Raw genomic sequence first — 24534 nt, forward strand, 5'->3', positions numbered from 1 at the left:
AGATAAAGACCAACACACAGGGCAGGTTCCCAGCAGGGGAGGGACAGGGGATTCCCGTGCTTCCCTCCCAAGGATTCCCAAAGCCCACTTCAAGAGACCTCTGGTTAGAGCAGAGAAATGGCAAAATTGTCTTAGGACGGAGAGAGACACACATCGACCCAAACACCAGTGCCCGCCCCTCCCATGGACTGTGTTTTTGCAAGGGGAGCCTGAGTGAGTGAGGGAGGGAGGCCAGCTTGGATCTTGCACTTCTTTGGTGTGTCTCCTTTCCGTGTTGGCAAAAGACATTTCTAACGCTTTCGTCACCTCACACCGTTTGCAGTAACCACTCAGCCAATCCAGATCTGCCAGAGCAAACAAGGAGCTGGTCTGTTCCCCGCAGAGCTAATTTTGACAAGCACATTATACAAAATTAGGGTATTAGGCACTAAGCTCAGGTAATCACCTCCAAAGGCTGTAATGGCCCCGGGGAGCCAGCACTGCATCATCACCCCCCCACCCCCAGCACTGAGGATGATGGAGGCAATCATCCCGAGTCTCTGCTCTTCTCTCTAACCTCCAACTGGACAAGGCTGCTGCTAAACGGACAGGGAGGCTGTGCTCAGCCAGTTTCCCACCTTTCAATTAGTTCCCATTAACCCATCCCCAGGAAGCGGGAGGGGTGGGAAGCCATTTCCCCACCTGCCATCAAGCAAAAGAGAGAACCTCACACTGACTACATGGTGCTTCTCTCTTTTTAACAGATGCAGCAGAGGCAGCCAAGTGGCCCATCGCTAGTTCTGTCTGAGGCTACAGCCCCAAAAGTCGGTTTGGATGACCTGCAACCTAGTATTATTAGCCAGAGAGCGGGAACTCGTGGTGCAGCACCCCTTCTCTTCTTTTTTAACCTTGTAAAATAGGAGTGAAAACCCCTTCTGGTGAGAGGGAGAGAGAAAGGGAGGGGGGTCTGATATGGTACAGAAGCTGATCCAGGAAGAAGGGCTGAGGGGAAAGCTCCCACCGTATACCAAAGCCTTTCTCCCCCCCCCCCGGCAGGTTTCCTTACCTGGCAATCACAAAAAGCACACAGCTAACTCCCAGGTAAGCAAGCAGGATGTACATCCAAATGTCAGGAGACAGAGGGTTCAGGAAGGAGAAGACACTGGGGTTAGTGCCATTGGCCTTTCGGTAGAGAATGCTGATTCCCAGAGTCATGAAGGGCTTGGAGAAGTCAATCACTTTCTCCCGGACGTGGGTGATGGTGAGGGGAGCGACTGCCAGATCAGCTTTCTGCAAAGCAAATCAGCAAGAAGCACAGGGAGAGAAAGCAGTAGTTAGAGACAAGCAGGGGAGACTCGGTGGAGCAAAGCAATAGGATCTGAGTAGATGTCCCAAAAGTGCTTTTTTTTTCAAAAGGCAACTGGCCTTTCTTGTTTTTTTTTCTTTGTAAACGTTTTGCTACTCCTCTTCAGTGAACTGAAGAAGCTTCTTGGATGAGAAGCAAAACTTTTTCAAAGAAAAAAGAAGCCTTTTGGAAAAGCACCTTTGGGACAACCACGATGACCTGGACATAGCTGGCTCAGGAATTCTGGGAGTTGAAGTCCACGAGTCATAAAAGACGCCATGTCTGTGATCTTTTCTGGCAAGCATACAGAAGTGCTTTCCTCCTTCTTCAGAGCTGCTTTTAAACTTCATGGAGCCAACAGTCCCAGGATTCTCTAGAAATCTCTTGTCCAAGGACTAACCGGTCCCGGCAGGGCTTAATATCCGAGCCTGACTAAGTTAGCCAGGCACTGCCAACTTAGTTGAGATGCCCCTCTTTAGGATCAGTTAAAATACCAAACTGTGTTGATGAGCAGTTTCTTAAAGGAACAAGAGTCTCTCTTACAACAGACACAAAGGAATTAGGGAGGGACAATTGTTTGAGGGGTAACGTATTCAATAATATTTGGAACTTCTCTTTATGCTCCTAAGAAGCAAATATGTGCAGATTATCCACTTTAGCCTTTCCAGATCCCGTGACCCACTGGGACACCGCAACCTTCACAAATACGAGCCCGTTGCCAAGCGGCTGACTTTTGATCCCACGACAGTGGGGAGGCCGCAACGGTTGCAAGGGTGAAAAGCGGTCCTAAGTCCCCTTTTTTCAATGCCGTTGTAACTTCGTTGTAAGTTGAGCACTACCTGTACTGGATCCAGTTTTTTTTAAAGGCCACCTTTGTTTTTTCTTTTTAATGAGAAGGCCCACTTTTTGCCTTTATCCACTGATGCCCCACAATTTGTCCTGCTGGAAATAGCAGAGCCATTGTTCTTGTCTGGGCATGTTTGCCTGCTAGAGCCAAGCCTGCAGGGTTGAAGCCAGGCAGTTCCCAGGACCCTCCCCCCCCGCCTCGGTTCCCTCAACAGCCTTTGGCTCTGAACACTCTGGTTCCTGCTGCCACCTGCTATCTTCTGGGAGGGCACCTCGCCCGAGATGCTATTCCTAATTTGAGTGGATGAGAGAGAGAGATAAGAGCTGCCTCAGCCTTGGTGTAAAGAAAGTAACAGAATAAACTCAATAGTGCCATCTCCTGCTTCTGCAATCAGCCCCCATCTCCTTTAGCAGACAGACTAACCTGAAAAGGTATAAAAAAAATCAAACTTCATTTTAAAAAAAAGGTTACAAATCTCTTTTTTAATTAAGTAGTCTGATGCAAAACATTCAGTGGTGGAGGATATGAAAATTTAGAGCAGTTAAAAATGTAATTTTTAAAGAATCTCCAAAACAAAAATATTCAGGAAAATATAAACTTCTCGCAGTGCTCCAAATTCCAGGTAATTATAAACAGGTTCCAAACCAAATCCAGCAACTGGCCTTATAGAGAGATCATACCAAAGATTGTAAAGCTAAAATAGCAAACTGTATTCTAAATAAGAAGTATTCTTATGCATATTTCTTAGATTATTTCCTAGAGATAAACAGACTATTGTAGCATATTTCTTACCTGGTTCCTTTGGATTTATTTATTTATTTGTACATGCTAGTATTTACAACCTGAAAACCAGAAGCTCAGAAGAAATATTGCTTCTTTCCATTTCCTTAATCTGAGTATCCACATTCTATATACTTTTTTTAAAAATCCTTTTTGAGAGAAAAGAAAAGGTTTTGGGAAAATTTGTTGCAGACATGCCAACACCCACATGATTATTCTGCTTGAGATAGAGAAAACGTATATTCTGACTGACTGGATTTCTGAGAAAGCAGGCTGGCTTCAATGCAATGGCACTAGATGGCAACTTCAGATAGCAGAATAAACAATCATAGAACACTAGACTTCCAAATCAATCAAGTCAAATAACTTTATTACAGTCATAAGACCAGAAAATGGGACAATATGCAACCTAAAAAGTAAGTAACTATAGATACGACTATATATCTATTGCCAAATATAGATGTTGAGATAAAAAAGAAATAAAAGAATAAAATACAATAAAATATAAAATAAAATAATCTGATAGAAATACTATATAACAGATTAAAATAACATGAAATACCAGTAAGTAAATTGGTTTTTGTTCAGTTGCACGTAGAATGAATAACACATATGGACACACAAAGCTGGGCCACCTGGCAGGATATAGTTGAGTACTTATTAGAGCAGAGGACCAACAAATAAAATTCTGCCTGGAAAGGTCTTCAGGATGGGGTGGATGAGGGTCTTTCTAGAGTCCCTGTACAAGGAACAACAAAGAAGCACATAGCTCAAAGACTCCATGGGCAGAGATGCTGGTGCACTGGAATATTGCTTAGGGCCCCCAAAGGCCTGGGGAGGGCACTGTGTCTTCCTATGAGAATAGATGGCTGGCATGAACCCTTTTGGGAGAATCTCCTGAATTACAGGTCCAGGCAGTAGGCTTCGATTAGACAGAAGGCCTGTGTCCCGGAGCTGTTACTTGAGAATGCATTTGGCATTTTCAAAGCCTAAGAAGCAGAGACTCTTCATTGAAAAACCCAATAAGTGGATTTAGCTTTCTTAAGTCGCGGTGATTTAAAATGGTTCTTAAGGACCAAGGGGATCAGACCTACAGGGAAGAAGATTAAGTTTAACCAAAAGCTGATGACTCAAAATTAAGCTTCAGCCTCTACAGAAACTAAACCGATCTCTAAAAGTTAAACAGCATCCTTAATATAATTTGGGACTGCAACAGTGGCTTTAATAAACTAAACAACTTCAAGAATATTGAACCTGGCAAGAGGGCAGATTCAAGTATCATAGAGAAGCTGAGGGACACCTTGCATGGTGCAGAGATGTCCTGAATGAAAATGAAAGTCTCAAAGCAGCTGCAGAGTTGCACTAGTCCAATAAGAAAGAGTCCCATTAATGTCTCATTTATGAATTTTATGGGGGTGATGAGCAAAGATCATTTTTTAAATATTTTTAATAATTGTTCTTTTAGGCAGAAAAATGTTTGTTTAATGCTCTTCTCATTCCTATCTCAAAAATGGACCAGGTAACCACATCATCTGCATACAAGTGATGGGATAAATTGTTATGCTAAAACAGGAGGATGATGAGCAAGGAACAGAACATAGAACAATAAAGTGGGAAGGGACTTTGAGTAGGAGGCCTTACATCATTTCAGATAAATGGTTGTCCACTCTCTTTTTGAAAGCCTCCAGTGAATATTATTAAAGAGGGTGGGGAAATATTGAATCAGTCTGGGCTTCTTGCAAAGAAACTTGGAGTCACTTCTACTTTTTCTGTTTTTTTTCCTTTTTTTTCCTTTTTCTTTCCTCTTACTATTTCTAGCCAACACTCCACAATTACTTCATCTTGCACAGCCCTTCCCTTTCTTCCCATTCAGGCCCCTACAGCTTCAGGCACTGAAATAAACACCTGAACAGCATCACTTGAAAATATGGAATATAAAGATGTATAACTGGATATCATCAGCATCTTGATGAATCTTGGGATACCCAACTGTGCGTTTCCCTCCATGTAGATGTAGTTCCATTGAGGACTGCAGGTTGAGTGTGGCTGGTCAGAGCAAAACAATGGCAAACCTCCCTCCTCAAATGTGTTGAAAAAGGGGATTAATGAGCAAGGAACAAATCCTGCGCATCTTTTTTCAGTTATCTCACTGAATTTCCTTTAAGTTTGAGCAGCCTCACAATCCATTGTACCTATGAGGAATCCGGCAATGTGTAAGAAACGGTGAAGTGGAGCAGAGCTTCTGTTCTCTTGCCTAGAGGGATTTCATTTTCAGACACACTTTTAGGCTTTTGGTAACACAAAGGGCTTACGTTTCTGAGAAGATGAGAATCACAGGCGAGGCACAGCGGTTAGCCTGAAGCTTTGTTATCAACACGGCAAATTTCCCATCCCAAACTGCTCCAATATTTGTGTAGAAAGGTATTCTGGTACTAGCCATAACATTCCAGGAAAGGGGGAGGGGGACAGATTGGATTAAAAACTGAAACAAATTACCAATAGGGCCCCTAAGATTCTTTAATTTCTTCTTTAATGCACACATCTTCTTGCTAGGAAGATTGCGAGACAAAAATATAGAAGGAGGAGGATCAGGGATGAGTAATGATGGTTGTAATTATTCTAATGATTCAAGCTGTCTTGATTTACACACTCATGACCTTGAGATGCATTAAAAGTCCTATATTCAAGGGGCAGGAAAGAAGGTTAGTTGAATCCATGCACTGACTGGACCTTAATGATTAAAGCAAATCCTGCATGTTCTTGGTAGACCAGTACCTGAAACCGGAAGAGGCTGCACTCCTTTGATTTCTAACGGTCTGTTAAAAATAGATCATGCCAGACAAACCTTACTGCTTTCTTTGACAAAGTGATTAACTTAGTGCAGGGGTAGGCAACCTTGGCTCTTTTATGACTCGTGGACTTCAATTCCCAGAATTCTTGAGCCAGACAAAGTAGACCACAGCTTACTTCTTGGTAAGACAGAAGAAGATAGGATAGACAGCCTCACCACCAGAAGGATTCGCAGTTGGCTGACAAACCACATTCAATGTGTAGTCCTTAATGGAACCACATCTACACGGAGGGAAGCATGCAGTGGGGTACCTCATGGCTCTGTCTTAGGCCCAGCTCTTCAACATCTTCATGAATGATATAGATGAGGGGATAAAATAGGAACTCATCAATTTTGCAGATGTCACTGGGGTGGGAGAATTGCCAATACTTTAGAAGATAAACCGAAGAGTCAGAAGGATCTTGACGAACTTGAGCGTTGTGTCCTATTCAACAAGTTGCAATTTGGTGGCGAGTAAAGTAAGGTCCCGTAGTAGGCAGGAAAAGTCAAATATGCACAGATATAGAATAAGTGGTACCTGGATCAAAAATAGTAACTGTGAGAGAGATCTAGGTGTCCTAGTGGATCACCAGTTAAGTATGAGCCAGCAATGTGCTGCAAATGCCAAAAAAGCCAGTGGAGTCTTAGGATGTATCAACAGAGGGACAGCATCAAGATCATGAGAAGAGATAATATAGCTTTATACTGCACTAGTGAGGCCACACTTGGAATACTACATCCAGTTCTGGTTTACCACAATACAAACAAGGTGCTGAGAAAAAGTAAAGAGAAGAGCAACAAAGATGATAAGGGATTTGGAGGCTAAATCATACAATGAACAATTGAGGGAAATAGGTATGTCTAGTCTAACGAAGAAAAGGACTAGGGGTAATACGATAAGAGTCTTCCAACACTTGAGTGATTGCCACAGAAAACAGGGGTCAGCCTATTTCCTTGGGACCTCTCATCTGGACTACTGCAAAATAGTAGACATGGAGCTACCTTTGAAGAGTATTCGGAAGCTTCAACTGCTGCAGAATGTGATGGGGGCAACTCTGGGCCCAGAAGGAGGGCCTTTTCTGCTAAGGACCCCTCCCTTGAGAACGTTCTTCCACTGGATATCAGGATGGCCAATTTGGCTGGCCTTCTGTGAGCTCCTGAAGACCCATCTCTCGGCCTGGCCTGCAGCCCCAAGTGCATGAAGGAAATGTAGGTGATTGTCGGTTTTCTTGGTTGCTGTGTAGTTTAATGAGTGTACTGAATCTGATTTTATTTTTTAATCACTGTTTGTCACCCAGAATTGTTGCTGAAGTGGGCAGCTATATAATTTAATTAAACCAAGCAAGCAAGCAAGAGCCACAAAAGTGACAGAGACTTGTTGCCCCTCTGGGTTAAATCCCATCAGACTTGGTCTGAAGCTTTGCACGATGCTCCCTTCTGTATGCTTGCAATGTGCCACTCAATTTCCCTTCTGTTTTGATTTCTCAGCCTCAGTCCAGATCTAAAGCTGAAAGGGAGCCGTTTCCTGTCTGGGGCAGAAAGCGAGCTAAAGTCCCATACCTGCCTCCAGGAGGTAGCCTGAAGCCTCTCCTGCTGGTTCTCCTCCTCACCCAGAATGCTGGGGTCCCTGCCCCACTCCCAGCCCCATATTGTCCAGGGTCCTCCGCTAACACATTCCTGAAGGCTCTTAAAGCACTCAGAATGTTCTGTGCAGCTACAGTGATGTGAGGGTGACTGAAGCCCTCCAGAAGAAGGCTTAATTGCTCCTCTGCAGGTGGTTGAGCCCTGCCCTTGCTCTGCCCTCATTCATGGCCCTCTTGAAATGGCTCTCTGAGGGTAATTATGCCATTAATTACATTGTGCTCCTCTGCAGGCTCAGTCTGAGGAGAGCTGTGCCCTGAATTTGCATGAAAAACACAGAACAGGACGAGAGATTAGTGAGCCCTTCGACGACGCATTTCTACACGCAATTATTACAGCGCCCAGGAAGGTGCCGGGCCTCCTATGACTTTCTGTGCTTGGCGCTCCCGGTTCATCATCAAATGGCTGAAAGTCGCTGTCAGCGGCAGAGGCCTTGTTAATAAAGAGACAGCTGGAGAAGGACCTGCCTCCCCCAGGTAATCAAGGTTAACAAGGTCTATTTGCTCTGAGGTTATCCTACATTGCCGACTGATTTTTTTCCCCTTTCTTTCTTCAAATGGCTGACAGAAACTGACAAAAGCGACGGGCAGCCAGAGTCTGGCTTGCTGAGATTCTGGCCTTCCGTCCATCTTCCCCTGATTATGCAGCAGTGCAACTCTGAGCAAAGTCATTTACAGCTTCAATTAAAAGGGAGCCCACTTAGCGTTGTGGAGAGGGAGGGCTGGTAATTAATGCTTGAAGGGGGTTTTTTTTTGGGGGGTGGAGGAAACTTGTCTTCAAAAGATGCTTTCAATAACTGTAAGAGGTGATTACTTTCCAAAAGTGTGCTTAAAAGCGTGTTACTTTTAAATTACCCTCTCAAGCCTTTTTTTCCTATTGGAAAAGGACTTCTCTGCTCTTGCTTGTAGGGGATACGCCACTATTCCAAGGGAGAGAGGGGGAGGCAGAGGGCGGATCCCCACTAAATAAATAGTATAGTGTAGAGTATCAGACTAGGACTAGCAGAGATTAGGGTTCCAATCCTCTACCTGCACAAAGCACACTGACCTTCCAGAGGTCACAAGCATGAGAGACGTAAGCTCAGAGCTGCTTGATTTCATGACAGAGGACTTATTTTGATAACATCCACACCAAGTTCCACTCCATGCCTTCGGGACAGCAAAGTCCGAACTCCGTATGCTTCAATTCATATGGGAAGATGACCGCTGGCTCTTTCTTGAGCTCATTCGCCACCAGCAGCATCCAGCACAATATATCTTGGGGTGAAAACATTTTCAGGAAGTATTACATGGGGACAGCTAAGCAATAGAAGGAGGGCTGCTGCTTATAGACAGGGCTGCTGGATACAATGGGCGCCACAGTGAAGAACTGAACGGGCTGCTGAGAAACGAGGAAAGGAATCAGAAGAGGAAGAAGAAAAGGGACGGGAAGAAACCATGATCTCTTCTTGACTGCCTCATCTCTTGTGGAGGAAAAAAAATAATACACGGGCTCTGTGATGCCCAGAAGTGCCTGGCTTCTCTGGCTTGATGTGTCCAACTGTGCCCATATTTAAAAACATCAAATCTGGGCCTGAGGGTGGGGTCAAAGGCATCATCACTCCGGAGTCCCTGTGCCCCTGAAAGAGATCTAAGTCCAGCTCCCCCTTGAAACCCAATGACTCTTATCTGGTGCCAATTCGCATTGACCGTTAGTAGATCAGATCCTTGTGTACAGGTGACATGGAATAAACTTGCATAGCTTTTTAACTTCATGCTGGTTCCTGGTTTCTTGTGCCTGACAGCTGCCCTTGGTTTAGTGGCCTGCGCAACCCCTGCCCTTGTGTGTGAGTGAAATGGCGGAAATGGTGCAATCCGCTTCCTTTTTCCACATAGTTCCTGAATTTCCACAGCCCAGGTTTGTTGTAATGAAAGAGAGGGCAAAGCACCATTTTTCCCAATTCTGGTTTATGTCTGATCACTGTTTCAGTTTTACCTGTTTATGCTTCGATTGAGTGATTTCGTAGTCTGCACAGAGTATGGTTCCTCATGGAATTTCGTGGCAGTTTAAACAAGTATTTTAAGAAACAAAGGAGAAAGAGAAAATGGAGGAAGCTTTGAGAGAAAGTTCCACTGATGGAAGAGGCTTCTCACTTACGTGGTCAATCAGTTCCCTTATCATGCCGTTCCACTGGCCCTTCTCATCCTGGGCTCCGTACTTCCCATCCTCCACCAGACGAATCTCATAGGAGAAGCCAAGGATGCGGGAGACTTCTGCCAGGAGGTCCACGCAGTAGCCTTCAAAACGCCTGTTCCCAGACAGAACTGTGTCTGACTTGGCAAACATGACAAACGGCTCTTCCTAATGGCCAGAAAAGATAACACAGCCACATGAAGAACATAGACACTGAATTCAACACACACACACACAAACACACCCTGAGCCAGGGAGTTATGTACCCCAACCGTCCAGCCAGCTGGAATGGCTGCAGCAGTATTTTCCAGCATTAACCTCCTAACCAACTTGATCATTAACACCCCCACATTCCAGCATTAGCATATGTAGAGTTGGCTGTGTTTTGCAGATTTGGCTGGTCAGATTCAAGCAAAGTTAAGCATTTTGAAATGTCACCAAAAGAACCCTGGCCTCTTACATTGGACGAAGACTCTTAGTGCTCAACTGAGAACCTATGGCAGAAGACCAGGCTGCTGGTGGACGTCTCACTTTATGTCCAGTCGCGCATTCCTCCCATATACAGATTTCTGCATCCATGAAGCTTTGCACTGTTTCTTCCCCACATTACATAGAAACCCACACTCAACTCAAAAAGCAATGCGTGTCTTGTGCTATCCAATAGCATGAGAATACTAGGGTCCAGACCAGACAGCCAAAGTTTGTGACTTGTTTCAAGAGTACAATAACTGAGAGAGGTGGACAGTATCAAAAACGATGATGGGGAGCCTGAACACGTGGCATAAAAACAGATCCCAGGTGCCATGAAATTGACAAAGGGGCCAGGTGTGTAGCCCATGTCTGGGGGCATCTGCAAACTCTTGGAGGTCCCCTGAACCTCAGGAGGCTCCAAAGCCCTCCACATTAACCACCAACAAAGCCGCCACGACTTTCTCTCTCTCTCTCTCTCTCTCTCTCCCTCTCTCTCTCCCTCTCTCTCCCTCCCTCCCCCCCCTTTCTCTCTACAAAAAGCTCTCTTCCCTCAGCACCCTTCTGGGAGGTCTCCAACACAGAGTCATTCCTGAACTCTGCAAGGCACATATTCACAGGCTGTTTCACAATTTATTACTGGAAATGGCCAGACATTCAATCTGCAAGCTTTCAAGGCTTGCTAATAAATTTATCAGCAAAAGTGCCCTCAATTCCAAGATCTTCACAACTCTTCTAGGGCCTGGGGAAAGCAGAACCGTCTGTTGGGCAACAAGAGGCTGCTCCCAACTCGTTGCTGCAATGTATGAGCAAAAGAGTGTGAAAGCGAGGGAGGGAGCGACTGGAGGCAGCCTTCTCCTCTCTTCTCTTTTTTTCCCCCCTTCTAGATTGCGGTTCCCACCAGAAACACTACTATACCAAAGCAGCAAAGAACCACAGAGCATCTCCATCTCTCCTCTCTCTCTCTCTCTCTCTCTCTCTCTCTCTCTCTCTCTCTCTCTCTCTCTCTCTCTCTCTCTCCCCCTCCCTCCCTCCCCCAGGGGATTGCCCTTGTTCTCATGTAAGGAAAACAGAGTCCCTACAAACATCAGGGATTCTACTGGCTTCAAATCTTGCAGATACGGAGGCTTCTCCAGCAGAAAGTGTCCCCAAGGGATTTCAGTAAGGAAAGAAGGAAAATCCAGCAGGGGTGGGAGGGGTGGGGTGGGGTGTCTGTTAGGTTTTCCCCTCTCTTGCAGCCTGACCATGACTGTTTTCGAGACCCAAGTTGGTTCTCTCCCTTCTAATGTCCCTTATTTATAGGACTTTGCACTTTGTTATCTTCTCCAATTTTTTCTCTTCTATTCTGCAGTCTCAGTGTGCTGCCGCATCCACTATTCAGACTTTTTTGTCTTTCTTATTGACCGTTGTTAAGTCTGATGTGTTATGTGGCAGGTGCTTGTCTCTTTGAATTCTAAAATTCCAGAGCATTTGTGCTTCTTCATTTTCTATGACTTTGTCTACTCTTTGGTCCCACTAACTCTTGAATCCAGTCAAGTGGTTAGGGGAAGACTATTAGCTGCTCAGCCCATTAAATTCTTCAGGCATATTTAGGAAACCATCTGGATTCAGGGTTGCTTGGAACAAACGATTTTAATCGCTCTCAGAGGTTCAGAGTAGCTGCCAGTCACTAAGTGAGCAGAGACCAACCTCCTATGGCAGCTGAGTTACAGAAAGTTGCTCCCGTCACCAGTTCCAGTCACCAGGAACACCCAGCTGTGCCTGACTGGGGGGAAGGTACCGACTGAGTTGGATTCATAGAAATCCTGAGCCACTCTTGGTTGGGTGGCCTCCATAAGGAGCCTAAAGTCCCAGGACAACAATCCACATTGCAATCCACTGGTCATCTCTGTTAACCCATGAAGAGAAATTCTTGGGCAGGCAAGAGTTTACACACTCCCTTCCTGCCTGGTTAGCCAGGGCAGCTCAGAGTTTAAAGTTTTGTTTATTTGTTTTTTGAGGAATGTATTTATCTCAGATCTGAAACAGTACAGGAAAGCAGAAGGATTACATCGAATGCCCAAGTAACCTACCAGAACTGTGGTGACCACCAAAGATCGGTTGGTCAGAGAATCCGTCACGTTGGGCCCCTGTTTTCGGGTGATTTCAGTGATGTTCAGCCCATCCGAGGGGCTCCACACGCCAACCTGGGATGGAAACAAAGGCTAAGAATGAGGAGAAACCCAACTAGAGCTTTTGGTCCTGAAAAAACAGGTGGCAAAAAAGGTGGTCAGATAGTTTGAAGGCCCTAAATCAGGGGTAGTCAACCTTGGCTCTTTTACGACTCGTGGACTTCAACTCCCAGAATTCCTGAGCCAGCTAAGCTGGGAATTGAAGTCCACGAGTCATAAAAGAGCCAAGGTTGACTACCCCTGCCCTAAAGGAAGGCACAGAAAACTACTTCCTCAAATGTTGACAGTAGCTCACCTATGTTTGTTCAGAGAGTATTTCCTTCGGCTGAAGGCAAATAGTTTGTATGTAAATAAGATAAGATAAGATAAGATAAGATAAGATAACCTTTATTGTTATTTTTTTACTGTGGGCACATTGGCACATATTAAAAATGAAATTTAGTTCCTTGCTCTCAAAAGTGTACACAAACATAACACACATTTAAACATGCTATATACAATATGTGAAGTAAAATAAGGTGATCACCAGGATAAAATCATAAACATAAATGTTTAATATACAAAACCAAGCTTTCGTGGGCCACACTACCGACATCATCAGGGTATAAAATGCTGGATCCGGGAGTCCATTTTTATGTGGCTGGCTGCCTCTGCGCTTTGATCCTGGATCGGGTCATAGGTCCGCCCATTAAAAATGGACTCCCGGATCCAGCATTTTATACTCTGACGATGTCGGTAGTATGGCCGATGAAAGCTTGGTTTTGTATATTAAACATTTATGTTTATGATTTTATCCTGGTGATCACCTTATTTTACTTCACATTATGTATATACCCGGGATTCGTGTTTTTAATACTATTAAGGATAATATACAATATATGTATAAACTTTCACCCTTACACATAAATAACATATAAATATTAATCACTGTCCAGCTTGAATACATAATGGAAAGAAGAAGCTTGAGAGTTCACAAGGTTAATGCTGTATGGAATGAAACTATGACTGAATCTGGACGTTTTGCTTCGGATAACACAGAGCCTCCTCCCAGAAGGTAACCAGGAAAACAGGTTGTGAAGAGGATGTGTCGTGTCCCAGACAATCTTGCGGACCCTGCTCAAGCAACGCTCCTGTGCTATGTCCTGGATGGAAGGGAGGGTACTGCCAATGATCTTTTCTGCTATCCTCACCACTCTCTGCATCACTTTCCTGTCTGAAGCAGTGGTGCTTCCAATCGTTTGTAATGATTTGACTGGGGTAGATGGGAATGGGAAGTAGAATATGGATTCCTTTTTTATCAAAATGAGAAAGAACAGAAATCAACTCGTCTCCTTTCTTAAATCTGCCCAGCAAAACCTCCTGAATCTCCAGGGGAAGAACTCTCTGGAATTCCTGCCCAGTCTTTCCCCAGATACTATGGTTTCACCAACAACAGCATCTCTCATCTTGGTTTTGAGCAAAGATCTCAACTTTCAGAGATTTCTCTTCCCTTCTTCCAACCAGGAATGACAATTGCTCTGCTCATTCGCAACTCTCCAACTTTCCTCTCCAGGACTTTGTTTTGCAGGGTTTTTTTTTGTTCCATTCTTCCTAATGTGAAAGAGGAGAAAGAGATTATAATGGGATTGATTATATGGATAAGCCTTGTGTCACATCTTTGATCTTTGCACCTGGGAGACAAGACAACTCTTGATAGGTTGTGGACAGGTTGTGCAGTCTACAAATTGCTGATTCTGTTCCTCTGAAGTGAGTCACCCATCACCTGCTCATGTCATTTCTCTTTGGGGAACTCATTCAGACTTGTCTTTGTGACAATCTGAGCTACTTTTTGTCCTCGTGGGAACATTTGATCCTCCAGATGTCTGTGTGTTTTCTTCCAGGGGGAGGATGTGAAAATGATTGTTCAGCTCCAGGGGCAGGGACACTCTCCTGGTATTTTTGTCCTCTGAGTGACATGCTGCCATCGGTCTGCCTCCAGGGCGTCCTTCTTTTTCTTGGAGTTGTATCTTCCTTGCTACATTTAGTTCAAATGCTGACTTCTGCTTTTCCAAGGAATTCCTCCTTTTCACAGGTGAGACGCAGAGTGGCTAGACATGCCCCTAGATCAGCAGCACCAAACCTTTGGGCACCAGGGACCAGTTCCATGGAGAGAGGGTTTCCCATGGACCGGAAGGGTGTGGTTTCGTGTGCTGCCTGCATCCTGCGGATGGGGCTTCGCTCCTTTGCGCTGCCTGGTTGCTGGCATGCTGTGGCCTGGTGCAAGTCCACAGACCAGGGGTTGGGGACTCCTGCCCTAGATCATCCATTTTCTCCTCTAGCAATCAGATCAGTTTGCACTTGATGCAGGTGTAATTTAAATCCTCCCTGGGCAGGAATACAAACATAGCACATACCTTGCAAGTCACTGCAGTGCTAGCTATGGCTTTGTTACTCTTCAGGATTTGTGCAGATACAAATATATATTTTCTTATAGACTTTCTGCTTTAGACTTTTAGTGGTAGGCTTTTAGGTCCGCGGGCTGGTAGCATGATCCACTGGATTAAGTCCCAGTTCTTTGCAGGTCATGGTCAGCAACTCCTTGCTCTCCCAGCAACCTTTGGCACTATGCAAACACAACCAGTGATTTGCAAGGAAGAGAGTTGTTACATTCAGCTATCACCGGGGCTTTTGCAATCAGATCATAGTTAATTGCCTCATTTTGAAGAGCGTCAGGATCCTGGGTTTCTGAACAGCCCTTTGATCTGTTGAGATGGGTTTGACTTACTTGGGGGCTGTTTCCTTGCAAAAACTGGAAATGTATACTTCTGCCTGGGAGCTGTCCCTGCCTCACAGATGAGCAAAACAAGGGGACCACTTGCTTTATTGTGTGTGTGTGTGTGTGTGTGTGTGTCACAAAGCTCCTTTGCTGGGCAGCTTTGCTTGAACATTCATTGAAATGACACACACACACACACACACACACACGGACACCCGAATTTGTTCAGTGAGCAGCACACAACCTCAGCTAGAGACACTTCAGATCCACCAACTCTGCTGCCAATAAGCATGATGAAAAAATAATGAAAGATGTGTTGCAGCATCACAACCAACCCCAGTCTTTGGTAACTGTGTCAGATGCAACTAGGGAACTCATGAGCTGTGGCAACATGTCATCTTTGCTCCCCCCCCCACCCCCAGGTTGGAAGGGCCAGATCACCTGGGGGTCAGGCGGGACCGGCGTCATCCGAAAACTGCAGTTCAGCCTTGAAACAAGTTGGTCTCTGAAAGGGCAGCTCTAATAAGCAGAAGACGTGGAATGTGTGCATAATGACTTCAAATGATCTTTCCAAAAATGTTAGGCGATACATCATCGGTGTCCATAAAGCTTACAAATGAGAAAGCAGAACGTATAAGATTTATTCCATTTTCTCAGACGGACAAAAGGATCCAATCTCAGTCAAACCACGCAATATTCAAAATCTTCTTTTTGAAAGAGTATTTTAGAAAGCCACCCTATCCGCCTGTTTATACAATCAACCACAAAAAAAAGAAGTGTGCAGCAATAAAGTAAAAGAGTTTAGTTAACACACTTTTTGGTTTGCTGCTTATCTGAGAACTACCCCCTCCCCTTTATCTGACAATAAGCCATGGGAGTAAAGACTTGTGGGTCTGATGGGAAGCAAAACACCAAGATTCCCCACTCCCCTCGCCTACAATGACTTCAGCAAGACGAGGCAGTCTCTGCAGGAGCCCAAAAGCTGATTGCATTCATTGTTGTTTTGCAAATCCCTAACACGATTCCCCTAAGAGCGCAGAATACGGCATTACCAATCTGCAAGTTGCAGAAAGCGAGAAAGTGCTAAACCCAAAACCTTAGCAAATGTAAAATACTGAACACAAGGCCCAAGTAAATCGACAGGGATTTGCTTTCATTTGGGACGCCATTAATTCACATTACATCCTGACAAGGCTGTAAGGCTGACTCTGCCGAGATTTGACTTGACGCAGCCACTTTAAAGCCTCTCCTGAGCTCGGAAAAAGCTTTAAACACACATACAGGAGGAGGAGGAGCGCCTGCAGGGGGCACAGCCAGGAAACAAGGAAAATGAACAAATGATTTTTGCTTCTTGACGGCAGGGGTCTTTCCGCTTCAGGTTGTGGTAAAGGAGGTGCCAAAAGGTGACCTGGCACCAAATGTCATAAGGGGGATTTTTTCCCCTCCCGCTACAGTTCATAGACACCCTTCACACAGGTCACCACTACAGGATGCCCGATGGGCACAAGGGAAATCCTGAGCCCCCAGGACCGATGGGGGTCGTCCAAAAGGGCCCCAGAATGACCTAGGCTAGATTGCCAGGTGTGTGTGTGTGTGTGTGTGTGTGTGTGTATCAACTAACGGGGGGAGGGGGGAAGGCCGCCTCCTTTCACCCCTAGGAAACATGCAAGAGTTTTCCAACCAATCTAGCCAAACCATTCAATGTTGATTCAATGCCTGAGCTGCAAGAAACGGTTGGGCAACCATCTGACTGCGATGGTCAAAGGTCTCCTACCTTCAGGAGGGGGTTGGACTAGAAGACCTCAAAGGTGCCTTCCAGCCCTAGATTTATATGATATTTTCTAGGCTGGTCAGAACTATGGAGCTGGAGAAGCTGGAAAAAACGTGATTGCTTAAAAAAAGCTTTGAAGAAAGATAAGCGTCTGAACCCAAGTTGGGGCCAACCCCCACGCATGCGAGGAACCCACGGCAAAGTAGAGCCCGCCATCTTGGGGGGAGGGGAGGCATTTGTTTCTCTGGGGACTCTGGCACATCTCCTCTCTCTGAAGCTGCCCAAGTGGGAGGTCCTGGCAGCCGCCCAGACCTTTCGTCAGAGGTGCCCAGAGACAAGCAAGCAACAAAGCCACCCACCTTTTCTAGCCCATCTTCCTTGAGGCTGATGACGTCCAAGTCGAAGTCCGTCCTGAGGCCGCTGGTTTTGTTGAAGGCAATTCGTCCCGTCAAGCCCTCCCACTGGGCCTGAAAGGCAGAGAGGAAGGAGTGGTGGGCACCAGGGAAGGAGGGGCGAGGAACACCTGGGATAAAGGAACTCTGCGCCAGGTGCGTAAGTCAGGAGGGAGCTGCCTCTTTCAGCTTCGCTAAGCCCTTCGCTGCTTCCTGTTCTGCAAAACTGGGGAGAAATCCATACCCCACCCCCTCCCTTTAGAAATGGCCAATGCTCACTGCTTCTGGCTCACTGGAGAGGGTGATGAACTGTTGCTGGACTCTGAGCCCCGAAGGGGGGAAAGTCTTTGGAGCTTGGAGGAAAAGCAAGGAGCCCCTTCCAAGCCATCCCTAGATGCTCCTTCCAAGACCAGCATTCCTTCTGGAGCTATCCAGATGATCCATTAAGGACTGGGGGGTGTCATGGCCTCTTCTCCCCTTCGCCCTCCATAATGTTATCATCCAAATCACCCTGGCTTCATCCTGCAATTCCATTGGGCCAATGCAGAAGCAGACTTTCTGCAGGCTGGGTGCCCGTGTTTTTGTGTGTGTGTGTATGTGTGTGTGCAGACTGCTCAAATCAAGCTCTGTACTGGCAGTGAGGCTAGAGATTTAGTGCAACCAGTCCTGGCTCACGCAACTTAAAAACTGTTCTGGGCCTTGGTTTGGTATCTGCTGCTCCATCCCAAGCTGGTCACGGGCTTCCATTCCTGGCCGTGGGTGTGGAGAGGTCCGACCTGAGCCTTGGAAAGCTAGATGAGCAATCGCTGCCATAGGGGCAGGTTCTTCTCCAGCAGCCCAAGGCAAACCTCTTGGTTGTGGCCCCTGAGGAGCGGCAGCAAAAAGGGGCTGATGAGAAAGAGGGAGGCCACACAGGGACACTTCTTCTACACTGTCACCACAGTAGAGGTGGGCTGAGGAATTCTGGGAGCTGAAGTCCACAAGTCTTAAAGTTGTCAAGACTGCAGACCCCTGAGCTAGAACACAAGGAAGCAGGAGACCCTGGGATAAGACTGAACCCAGAGGAAACACGACAATTTTAAGAGCATCCAAAATAGCCCTTGAATCCAGATTGTCTGGGAACTGGGAAGAAAGCAAGAAAAACATTCAGGCTTCTGAATTTCCTTTCTGGCTTTGAGCCCAAGTTCTATCCTTGCTCACTGCTCGGTAGATTGTGAACTGTACCTTGACCAGCCTGAATTTTGCTAACATCCCTTGGAATTCTATGGTGAAGGCAGCAGAGAAGACTCTATTTATCAGTTGCCTCCCATTATATGGTTCCTTTCAAAACTAGCTGTAAGAAAAAAACGAGAGGAAGCCAGGAACGCACATCCCCCCCCACACACACCAGTGGAGGCAATTAATTAGCCCAGGTTGGAACAAGCTTTCTTTAAAAGACTGTTCACTAAAGTTGTACAGGAGGTCATCCGTTGACCAGTTGTCAGAACAGCCCTGCAGCAGGTCATATTCTGAACGCTTCACTCATAACCAAATAGCGAGGAAACTGGCAGCTGTGTCCCACACCTCCTGCTCCTTGACAAGCAATTGTGAGTAGCCCGCCTTCTTCTGACCCTGAAAGTAATGAGTGCAGCCTCCTTACAAGTAATAGCACAGCCATCTTTCTCCATGACACGGATGAATTGTTTTTAAAGCTTTTCAAGTGGCTGGACATCTCTCCACCCCAAGGCAGAAGCTCCACAGCTTGTGAGCAACAATATTTCCTTTCCAGCCAGAGCCATTTCTCTCTGCTGGCTGGTCAATGACACAAGTTAGTCTCTTTCTCTCTCTCTCTCTCCACATTGTGCATAATTTTACATACCCGTATCGCTTCATTCCGATTGCCATTGCAACCAGCAGCCACTTAAAGCCTGATCGTCTACTCATTTTATTACCATTTGGCGATGATAAATCAAGCCCGAGAAACCACAAGAAAGCCTCGGGAGACCCCTGGGTTACAGTGATTTGGCAGCAATGTCGTCTGGTGTTCCAACGAAAGGGACATGAGTCAAGCGTAGCATTTTGAGAAAAAGAGAATTTTCAGGAAAGGAATCTGCGTAGGCCAGCCCATTCAAAGGAAGCTGGGTCTTAATCCAAGGACAAATGTTTGCACAGGCTGACTCCCTGTCTTCTGTCTTTATGTGCCTGCCTGCAGGAAGCACTTCAATTTTTCATGCACACAATTGTGGGGTCATTGCAATGACCTCCTCAACCATCTGAACAGTACTTGAGCATAGCTGCTGCTCTCATGGCAATTACTTCTACTTGAGCCAGCAGGGACCCTTTGAAATTATGCATCTGGCGGAGGGTGACAAGTGAATTAGTGGGCCCTATCTACAACTGAGAGGATTGAGTCTTGCTTGCTTGAGAAACGTCAGGATAAATATCTAGCTGGCTAAACAAACCAGGCCAAGGAGTAGCTCCACTAGAATGTTCCTTTCATTTTCTAAAAAATGACCTGGTGACATGAAGCATTACTGCCTATGAGTCCATGCCTGGGTTTCTAACAGCCCAGCCCCAGCCCCTCTGTCCAGTCCCTGTTAGAACCTGCCATTCCGAGGGGAGGGGAGATGAAGGAAGTAGAAAATTTACTGCTTTGCTTTGATGTATCTGTATGGGAATTTGGGAGGGAGGGAGATGGGCCATAAGGGCTATCTGGATGGACTCCTATTCATCCAGTTCCAGCCTGTTATTAAGGTCGCAGCACCAGGAAGACAACTGATCACCTTCTCCTCTGGGAGTTCTCTTAACACCTTCACACCAGCAGATTGGCTCCTGGCTGACTGGGCCACTGGGGTGGGGTTTACCTATTGGGGGATTCAGCTTAATGATTTGAGCGGGAACTTCAGATTCCGCCTGACTTCCTTGCAATCACTTTCTCTCAGTAACAGTTCCTTTTGAAATAACACTTTCCTGAGAAGACAGCCGAGGCAGGACCTTACACCCTCTCTCTGGGGCTGCCTCCTCCGCAACATCTGCCAGAGTCCAGGGCTCTTCTTACCTCTTTGATAAAATTCATAAAGCGCCCACCAAATCGCCAGGCTTTGTGCCGATGGCACTGGAGAGAGTTGACTGTCATTTGAGGGGCCCGCTGGTAACACACAGAGACGATGTGGACGGCGTCATACAACAGGGCAGCGTCTGTCTAAAATGAAGGGGGACAGTAATTGCTTTGACCACATGCAGCCACTCTGAAAACCATCCTCTCCCCCCCCCGGTCCCCAAACGTCCTCTCCATTCTATAGGGCCGTTAAGGCCGCTGCGATGAGCCACTGCTTCTACCTGAAAAGCCTGGGATTGGGCAACCTGCCTTGCACCCAGACTTCCAGGAAATCATCCCGAATCCAGGATAATATTAAGAGGAAAAACTCCCACCGGCTGCAGCCTGCAAATTGGTCAGACTCTTCTTCTGACGAAAGCAGAGGGCACTAAAAACTTTTGGCGCAGCCTGGCAGAAGCCGAAGGAGCTGCAAGCCTTTTCCGATTCTTCACCCATAGAAAAAGGACTAGGAGTTCCTAGTGACCGTCGTACCATCATGACCCCTGCCATCAATCCAGGCTCCAGTCTGGGGGCCGTCTGCAATCTCTCCATGGACCATTTATCGATGATGGCAGACACCTGGGGATTTTCCACGTTCAAGATTCGGAAGCCGGTCAGGTTTACTCCAGAGTAGCGATATTGCTCAAGATCGATTGCATACAGATCCTGTTGGGGAACAAAAACCGACCCTTCGTCTCTGCGCTCTGCCTGCTCTTCTTTTGGAACGACTGAAGGTGAAAACTCTTGCAAAGTAGGAGGAAAAGAAAGGCTGCTGAGAAATGTCATCCACGTTTCTGAAATTTGGCTTTTGGGAGAATTCGTAGATGCTTTCTTTGCCTGAGCAAACAACCTTAAAATTTAGGTGGAGAAATCAGTATTGATTCCAATTAGGAAGCATATCTCAGCCAAGAATCAGTTAATTGTGATGATTAATTGAGGACAAGGAGAAAAGATAAAATATTGGAAAGAAAAATGGATGAATGGGAAACGGCGATATTAAGTCTTGTTGCTATTAACACTCGCAGAAATCAAAAATTGTGGGAAGGGCCAAAGTAAATAGAAAAGCAGGTCTTCTCTTGGGCGCCTGAGACACAGCAGTGAACCTCTAGCCCTGGAAATCCTCCTCTCCATGTATGCCTTATTTATTTATTTAGCGTATGGTGATATACACAGATTAAATATAGATTAAAAGTAACACGATAAACTGTGAATGTTAAAAAGATCTGTATTCAGATACCCCAGTCTCTAGGCTATCCAACCACTGAAGCGCAGCATCGTTTATATGAAAAAAAAAATCAGATACTAGACTGGTGTACAGGTCGTCCTCAATTTATGAGCACAATTCAGCCCGATATTCCTGTTGCTAAGCAAAACAGTTGTTCAATGAGTTTTGCCCCATTTTATGAGCTTCTTTGCCACAGTTGTTAAGTGGATCAGTATTAACAATGTGGTTGTTAAGTGAACCTGGCTTTCCCCACTGACTTTGTCAGGAGGTTGCAAAAGGGGATCCCTTGAGCCCGGGATGTTGCAACAGTCATATGTCCATGTCAGTTGCCAAGCGTCTGAATTTCGGTAACGTGACCAGGGAGATGCTGCACCGGTAAGTGTGAAAAAGGGTCCTAAGTCACTTTTTTCAGTGCTGTTGTAATTTCAGATGGGCACTAAATGAGCAGTTGTAAGTCGAGGACTATCTGTGTGCCCTCAGCTTACAGCCAGTCACAATATGATCTACAGTTTAACACGGGATCCCCTGTAGGCCCCTTTACCCCCGTGTGCAGGCATTCCTCGACTTACCACCACAACTGAGCCCAACATTTCTGTTGCTAAGCGAGACATGTGTCAAGTGGGTTTTGCCCCGTTTTGCGACCTTTCTTGCCACGGTTCTTAAGCAAACCACTGCAGCTGTTAAATTGGTCAAACTGTTGCTCAGTGAACCTGGATTCCCCCTTGACTTCGCTTGTCAGAAGGTTGCAAAGGGGGATCACGTGACCCCCCCGGACACTGCAACCGTCGTAAGTATGAGCCAGTTGCCAAGCATCTGAATTTCAATCCCATGAGCATTCAGTGTGGAGTGGCAATAGCAATAATAGCACTTAGACGTGCAGACCGCTTCACAGAGCTTCCAGAGCTTTCCAGCCCTTGCCTTTTAATCATATATTATTGTTTTAATTGGTTTTTTTATATTACTATTTTATAGGGTTTTTTTTTTACTGTAAGCCACCCAGAATCATGGTCTGAGACAGGCGGCAATATAAATACGATAAACAAATATGAAACCAAGATCTTGATTACCATCTGTAATGAAAGTAATTAATAATTACAAGCTATCCTTTTCAGAAAGGTGGCATCATACAACAGCCACAAGGGGATTTGGGGGGGGGTGTTTAACATTTACTAGAACGCTCATTATGTGCCTCTCACTTTTTTACCATTTAAAAAAAAATCTTTTCATTACCTCCTTTATTTACATATAATAATATTCCTACCTACCACTTTTCTTACTTTACGTGGTATGATTTAAAACCTTAACCCCGTTAAATACATTTGTTGATTAAAAGTTCATGTTGTATTTTAGGACCCCATTTATCCTGACCTTTTCTTTCTCAGCCTACCAAAAGCTGCTGCTCTCTTCAGTCCCGACTCCGCTCCCAGCCTCCTGGGAATTCCCAAAGATTTGCCCTGGCTTTCCTCTCGGAAATAGTCAGAGCAACACTGCCAGGCAGAGGGTGGCACGGTGGCCACCCGGATCAGGCAACAGCTGTTCTTCCCATTCATTTGCCAAGCTAGTCATTTAAAATGAGAAATAGCTAGTGGGTAAATCAACGAAACAAAGTGGGGGCATCCTTCAAAAAGCTGCACTGTGTCAACATACACTAAAATGCATGGTTTACTTCGGCACCAGTAAGGAAGAGGTTCTCAGTTTTGTGAGGCCAGAATCAACCACCTTCTCAAACAGGACTGTCTTGTTTTCATCATCTTGGCATTGTTTTACTGGCTCATTGTTGAATGTTATATGTCTATAATCTGAAGGTGCTTCTGACACGAATAAAGAAAGATCACCTTGGCATCACAAACTCAGCAATCTGCTCTAAAACTGTCAGGCTGTGGGGTAGACAGAATCTTGCCAGAGTCGAGTGAGTCTGCTTGCATACCAATAGATATCCTCTGTGAACTGCCAGAGAGGGGCTGCCTTCACCCTCTTCCCGCCTCCCAGACTTTCCAAGCTCTGCTTCCTCTTTGCCCTCTGGAAAGCAGCCCCCCCCATTTAGGAATCCAGACTATGTTACGACACAAAAATACAATTTAAATTGTTAAACTGAAATCCTCAAGCAATATGGTGGCCTTGGGATGAAAGACGAACGGGAAAGGTACTCCATACAAGGACCTTCCTTTTAGCTGGTAGATATATTTCTATAATAAAAGCTTAGAAAATTTGGCCCTTTACCCAGAAAGCAGAAGATAGGAGAGGTATCTTGATATCCCTCTTAAGTGTGTGTGTATGTGTGGTGAAAGAACGCTTAAAGAGGTTTTATCCCATTTACCGTACTTTCCGGCGTATAAGACGACTTTTGCAAGCTTTAAAATTGGTGCCGAAGTCGAGGGTTGTCTTATACGCCGAGTCCTCTTATACGCCAGAAATAACGGTAGTTTCCGGCATATAAGATGACTTTCTAGGCATGCGACTTGGCGCTGAAGACGGGGGTCATCTTATACGCCGGGTCACCTTATACGCCGGAATATACGGTAACTTCATTTTGCTTCTAATATTGCCGATATGGTACATAGCTAGACAATATTGCTTCTGGAAGGTTGTGGATTGTTGGTTTTAATTCTTGTATTCTCTTTTCATTTATTATTTATATCATGGATTTGTAATGGTTTACTACACGGAGAGCTGCACGATTGTGAAAAATTAAAATAATTCCAAAGTCCCTCCTGAATAAGATGCATCAGCTACAACCCAAAATTTGCTTTGGCTTTGACTCGGGATGCTGCAATGCTTCAGAAAACAAATAATTATACATGCATACAACAATCTGGGAGAAACTTTCATTCTTAAACCATAATTATGCACATCACGTTTTATTTAAAAACAATCAATAGAAGTTAAATGCTTCATTAGATGCTTAATCCCCAGTATTTTCAGTACAATTAGAGTTCAGATATACACTTGTCTTGCCTGCCTGCCTGCCTGCCTTCCCACTGCTCTAGGTGGACAAGTGGCTTTTTACGAAGCCTGGTGAAGGACCCAGCAAGGTTTTGGCTTTGCCTGGATGCACAAACCCGAACCCTGATGGAGGCATTCT

General features: G+C 45.5%; 1 protein-coding gene across 2 annotated transcripts in view; it reads right to left on the reverse strand.

Annotated features, from left to right (window-relative positions):
• Positions 1-24534, reverse strand: part of GRIK3 (glutamate ionotropic receptor kainate type subunit 3) — a 117810-nt gene that overhangs the window by 15564 nt on the left and 77712 nt on the right. For both annotated transcript variants that reach the window (XM_039328971.1, XM_039328966.1), the window contains exons 6-11: positions 20720-20893; positions 20189-20332; positions 17119-17226; positions 12135-12248; positions 9559-9762; positions 1046-1269 (exon numbers count right to left, since the gene is read on the reverse strand). In XM_039328971.1, the coding sequence (XP_039184905.1) occupies positions 1046-1269; positions 9559-9762; positions 12135-12248; positions 17119-17226; positions 20189-20332; positions 20720-20893 (968 nt within the window). The remainder of the gene's footprint in view (positions 1-1045; positions 1270-9558; positions 9763-12134; positions 12249-17118; positions 17227-20188; positions 20333-20719; positions 20894-24534) is intronic.

This window comes from Crotalus tigris, unplaced genomic scaffold (assembly GCF_016545835.1).
Source record: "Crotalus tigris isolate CLP2741 ecotype Arizona unplaced genomic scaffold, ASM1654583v1 scf7180000017614.5298720, whole genome shotgun sequence".
In the NCBI taxonomy this organism is placed as follows: domain Eukaryota; kingdom Metazoa; phylum Chordata; class Lepidosauria; order Squamata; family Viperidae; genus Crotalus; species Crotalus tigris.